Source organism: Entelurus aequoreus, linkage group LG02, assembly GCF_033978785.1.
Source record: "Entelurus aequoreus isolate RoL-2023_Sb linkage group LG02, RoL_Eaeq_v1.1, whole genome shotgun sequence".
Lineage (NCBI taxonomy): Eukaryota > Metazoa > Chordata > Actinopteri > Syngnathiformes > Syngnathidae > Entelurus > Entelurus aequoreus.
Window position 1 is genome coordinate 89,937,593 of NC_084732.1, and position 7,064 is coordinate 89,944,656.

At 35.0% G+C, this 7,064-nt stretch overlaps 1 protein-coding gene across 1 annotated transcript in view; it reads left to right on the forward strand.

Annotated features, from left to right (window-relative positions):
• Positions 1-271: 271 nt before the first annotated feature.
• Positions 272-7,064, forward strand: part of LOC133642486 (histidine decarboxylase-like) — a 10,931-nt gene continuing 4,138 nt past the window's right edge. The window contains exons 1-3 of the mRNA XM_062036707.1: positions 272-315; positions 372-544; positions 3,117-3,230. Coding sequence (XP_061892691.1) covers positions 288-315; positions 372-544; positions 3,117-3,230 — 315 coding nt within the window. The 5' untranslated portion in view covers positions 272-287. The remainder of the gene's footprint in view (positions 316-371; positions 545-3,116; positions 3,231-7,064) is intronic.

A 7,064-nucleotide genomic window follows, 5' to 3' on the forward strand; every position in this document is an offset into this window, starting at 1 on the left:
GGGTGAGGGTGAGGGTGGGGGTGAGGGTGGGGGTGAGGGTGGGGGTGAGGGTGGGGGTGAGGGTGAGGGTGAGGGTGGGGGTGAGGGTGGGGGTGAGGGTGAGGGTGAGGGTGAGGGTGGGGGTGAGGGTGAGGGTGGGGGTGAGGGTGAGGGTGAGGGTGAGGGTGGGGGTGAGGGTGAGGGTGAGGGTGGGGGTGAGGGTGAGGGTGGGGGGTGGTCCCCCAAGCGTGTATAAATGGAGCGACGCGGTGGAGAGGCGGAGTGTGGAGACGGCACAGGACGCAGAGATGCAGGCTGAGGAGTACAACCTTCGAGGTACATGAACAAGCCTAATTCATCATGAGTCACATGACTGTGAGTCCTGATCCCAGGTAAGGAGCTGGTGGACTACATCACCAAGTACCTGAGCACCATCCAGGACCGCAGAGTCATTCCAGACGTGAAACCAGGTTACATGACCGCCCTCATCCCCGAACGTGCGCCCGCAGAGTCCGAGGACTGGGACGCCATCTTTGAGGACTTCCAGAGAGTCGTCATGCCGGGAGTAAGTACCTGTACTCTAGTACTACACTGTACTCTAGTACTACACTGTACTCTAGTACTACATGCAGTACTGACTAAGTACCTGCTCTTGTACACACTGTACTGTAGTACTACATGCAGTACTACAGTAAAGTGAGTAAGTACCTGGTCTTGTACACACTATACTGTAGTACTACATGCAGTACTACAGTATAGTGAGTAAGTACCTGCTCTTACACACACACTTTACTGTAGTACTACATGCACACTTTACTGTAGTACTACACACACACTTTACTGTAGTACTACATGCACACTTTACTGTAGTACTACACACACACTTTACTGTAGTACTACATGCACACTTTACTGTAGTACTACAAACACACTTTACTGTAGTACTACATACACACTTTACTGAAGTACTACATACACACTTTACTGTAGTACTACACACACACTTTACTGTAGTACTACACACACACTTTACTGAAATACTACATACACACTTTACTGTAGTACTACATGCAGTACTACAGTATAGTGAGTAAGTACCTGCTCTTACACACACACTTTACTGTAGTACTACATGCACACTTTACTGTAGTACTACACACACACTTTACTGTAGTACTACATGCACACTTTACTGTAGTACTACAAACACACTTTACTGTAGTACTACATACACACTTTACTGAAGTACTACACACACACTTTACTGTAGTACTACATACACACTTTACTGAAGTACTACATACACACTTTACTGTAGTACTACACACACACTTTACTGTAGTACTACATACACACTTTACTGAAGTACTACATACACACTTTACTGAAGTACTACATACACACTTTACTGTAGTACTACATGCAGTACTACAGTAAAGTACCATGACATCATAGTACTGTCAATATTTACTGTATACAGTACTACTATCCACTATGACATCATAATACCGTAAATATTTACTTTATACAGTACTACTATTCACTGTGACATCATAATACTGCCAATATTTACTCTATACAGTACTACTATCCACTATGACATCATAATACTGTGTACAGTACTACTATCCATTATGACATCATAGTACTGTAAATATTTACTGTATGTAGTACTATTATCCACTATGACATCATATACATTTACTGCATACATTACTACTATCCACAATGACATCATAGTACTGTAAAGTACCACGATGGGTATAGCTCGGTTGGTAGAGTGGCCGTGCCGGCAACTTCAGGGTTCCAGGTTCGATCCCCGCTTCCTCCATCCTAGTCACTGCCGTTGTGTCCTTGGGCAAGACACTTGACCCACCTGCTTACATGTTGGCTTTCACTATGTACAAGCGCTTTGACTCACTAGAGAAAAGCGCTATATAAATATAATTCACTTCACTATCCACTATGACATCATATATGTTTACTGTATACAGTAGTACTATGACATCATATATATTTACTGTCATCATGTATATTACTACTATGACATCATATATATTTACTACTATGACATCATATATACAGTACTACTATGACATCATGTATACAGTACTGCTATGACATCATATATATTTACTACTATGACATCATGTATACAGTACTACTATGACATCATATATACAGTACTACTATGACATCATGTATACAGTACTACTATGACATCATATATACAGTACTACTATGACATCATGTATACAGTACTACTATGACATCATATATACAGTACTACTATGACATCATGTATACAGTACTACTATGACATCATATATACAGTACTTCTATGACATCATATATACAGTACTACTATGACATCATATATGCAGTACTACTATGACATCATGTATACAGTACTACTATGACATCTTCTATTCAGTACTACTATGACATCATATATACAGTACTACTATGACATCATGTATACAGTACTTCTATGACATCATATATACAGTACTACTATGACATCATGTATACAGTACTAATATGACATCATATATACAGTACTACTATGACATCATGTATACAGTACTACTATGACATCATATACACAGTACTACTATGACATCATGTATACAGTACTACTATGACATCATGTATACAGTACTACTATGACATCATGTATACAGTACTACTATGACATTATGTATACAGTACTACTATGACATCATATACACAGTACTACTATGACATCATGTATACAGTACTACTATGACATCATATACACAGTACTACTATGACATCATGTATACAGTACTACTATGACATTATGTATACAGTACTACTATGACATCATGTATACAGTACTACTATGACATCATATATACAGTACTACTATGACATCATATATGCAGTACTACTATGACATCATGTATACAGTACTACTATGACATCATGTATACAGTACTACTATGACATCTTCTATTCAGTACTACTATGACATCATATATACAGTACTACTATGACATCATGTATACAGTACTACTATGACATCATATACACAGTACTACTATGACATCATGTATACAGTACTACTATGACATTATGTATACAGTACTACTATGACATCATGTGTGTTACAGGTGGTTCACTGGCAGAGTCCTCACATGCACGCTTACTACCCCAGTCTGACATCATGGCCGTCCTTGTTGGGAGACATGTTGGCAGACGCCATCAACTGTGTGGGCTTCACTTGGGTCAGTACACAGTACACACATACTAAGTACTATATTTAATACTTCAATGTTTGCACAATATACAATACTCGGGTCAGTACACAGTACACACATACTAAGTACTATATTTAATACTTCAATGTTTGCACAATATACAATACTTGGGTGAGTACACACATACTAAGTACTATATTTAATACTTCAATGTTTGCACAATATACAATACTCGGGTCAGTACACAGTACACACATACTAAGTACTATATTTAATACTTCAATGTTTGCACAATATACAATACTCGGGTCAGTACACAGTACACACATACTAAGTACTATATTTAATACTTCAATGTTTGCACAATATACAATACTTGGGTGAGTACACACATACTAAGTACTATATTTAATACTTCAATGTTTGCACAATATACAATACTCGGGTCAGTACACAGTACACACATACTAAGTACTATATTTAATACTTCAATGTTTGCACAATATACAATACTCGGGTCAGTACACAGTACACACATACTAAGTACTATATTTAATACTTCAATGTTTGCACAATATACAATACTCGGGTCAGTACACAGTACACACATACTAAGTACTATATTTAATACTTCAATGTTTGCACAATATACAATACTTGGGTGAGTACACATATACTCAGTACTATATTTAATACTTCAATGTTTGCACAATATACAATACTTGGGTGAGTACACACATACTCACCCCTATATTTAATACTTCAATGTTTGCACAATATACAATACTTGGGTGAGTACACACATACTCAGTACTATATTTAATACTTCAATGTTTGCACAATATACAATACTTGGGTGAGTACACACATACTAAGTACTATATTTAATACTTCAATGTTTGCACAATATACAATACTCGGGTCAGTACACAGTACACACATACTGAGTACTATATTTAATACTTCAATGTTTGCACAATATACAATACTTGGGTGAGTACACACATACTCAGTACTATATTTAATACTTCAATGTTTGCACAATATACAATACTTGGGTGAGTACACACATACTGAGTACTATATTTAATACTTCAATGTTTGCACAATATACAATACTTGGGTGAGTACACACATACTAAGTACTATATTTAATACTTCAATGTTTGCACAATATACAATACTTGGGTGAGTACACACATACTAAGTACTATATTTAATACTTCAATGTTTGCACAATATACAATACTCGGGTCAGTACACAGTACACACATACTGAGTACTATATTTAATACTTCAATGTTTGCACAATATACAATACTTGGGTGAGTACACACATACTCAGTACTATATTTAATACTTCAATGTTTGCACAATATACAATACTTGGGTGAGTACACACATACTGAGTACTATATTTAATACTTCAATGTTTGCACAATATACAATACTTGGGTGAGTACACACATACTAAGTACTATATTTAATACTTCAATGTTTGCACAATATACAATACTTGGGTGAGTACACACATACTAAGTACTATATTTAATACTTCAATGTTTGCACATTATACAATACTCGGGTCAGTACACAGTACACACATACTAAGTACTATATTTAATACTTCAATGTTTGCACAATATACAATACTTGGGTGAGTACACACATACTCAGTACTATATTTAATACTTCAATGTTTGCACAATATACAATACCTGGGTGAGTACACACATACTGAGTACTATATTTAATACTTCAATGTTTGCACAATATACAATACTTGGGTGAGTACACGCATACTCAGTACTATATTTAATACTTCAATGTTTGCACAATATACAATACTTGGGTGAGTACACACATACTCAGTACTATATTTAATACTTCAATGTTTGCACAATATACAATACTTGGGTGAGTACACACATACTCAGTACTATATTTAATACTTCAATGTTTGCACAATATACAATACTTGGGTGAGTACACACATACTCAGTACTATATTTAATACTTCAATGTTTGCACAATATACAATACTTGGGTGAGTACACACATACTGAGTACTATATTTAATACTTCAATGTTTGCACAATATACAATACTTGGGTGAGTACACACATACTGAGTACTATATTTAATACTTCAATGTTTGCACAATATACAATACTTGGGTGAGTACACACATACTCAGTACTATATTTAATACTTCAATGTTTGCACAATATACAATACTTGGGTGAGTACACACATACTCAGTACTATATTTAATACTTCAATGTTTGCACAATATACAATACTTGGGTGAGTACACACATACTGAGTACTATATTTAATACTTCAATGTTTGCACAATATACAATACTTGGGTGAGTACACACATACTGAGTACTATATTTAATACTTCAATGTTTGCACAATATACAATACTTGGGTGAGTACACACATACTGAGTACTATATTTAATACTTCAATGTTTGCACAATATACAATACTTGGGTGAGTACACACATACTCAGTACTATATTTAATACTTCAATGTTTGCACAATATACAATACTTGGGTGAGTACACACATACTGAGTACTATATTTAATACTTCAATGTTTGCACAATATACAATACTTGGGTGAGTACACACATACTGAGTACTATATTTAATACTTCAATGTTTGCACAATATACAATACTTGGGTGAGTACACGCATACTGAGTACTATATTTAATACTTCAATGTTTGCACAATATACAATACTTGGGTGAGTACACACATACTGAGTACTATATTTAATACTTCAATGTTTGCACAATATACAATACTTGGGTGAGTACACACATACTCAGTACTATATTTAATACTTCAATGTTTGCACAATATACAATACTTGGGTGAGTACACACATACTGAGTACTATATTTAATACTTCAATGTTTGCACAATATACAATACTTGGGTGAGTACACACATACTGAGTACTATATTTAATACTTCAATGTTTGCACAATATACAATACTTGGGTGAGTACACACATACTGAGTACTATATTTAATACTTCAATGTTTGCACAATATACAATACTTGGGTGAGTACACACATACTGAGTACTATATTTAATACTTCAATGTTTGCACAATATACAATACTTGGGTGAGTACACACATACTGAGTACTATATTTAATACTTCAATGTTTGCACAATATACAATACTTGGGTGAGTACACACATACTGAGTACTATATTTAATACTTCAATGTTTGCACAATATACAATACTTGGGTGAGTACACACATACTCAGTACTATATTTAATACTTCAATGTTTGCACAATATACAATACTTGGGTGAGTACACACATACTCAGTACTATATTTAATACTTCAATGTTTGCACAATATACAATACTTGGGTGAGTACACACATACTCAGTACTATATTTTAATACTTCAATGTTTGCACAATATACAATACTTGGGTGAGTACACACATACTGAGTACTATATTTAATACTTCAATGTTTGCACAATATACAATACTTGGGTGAGTACACACATACTAAGTACTATATTTAATACTTCAATGTTTGCACAATATACAATACTTGGAGTGAGTACACCATACTACAGTACTATATTTAATACTTCAATGTTTGCACAAATACAAAACTTGGGTGAGTACACCACATACTGGACCCTATATTTAAGACTTCAATGTTTGCACAATATCCAATACCTTGGGTGCGTACACACATACTGAGTACTATATTTAATACTTCAATGTTTGCACAATATACAATACTTGGGTGAGTACACACATACTCAGAACTATATTAACTACTTCCAATGTTTGCACAATATA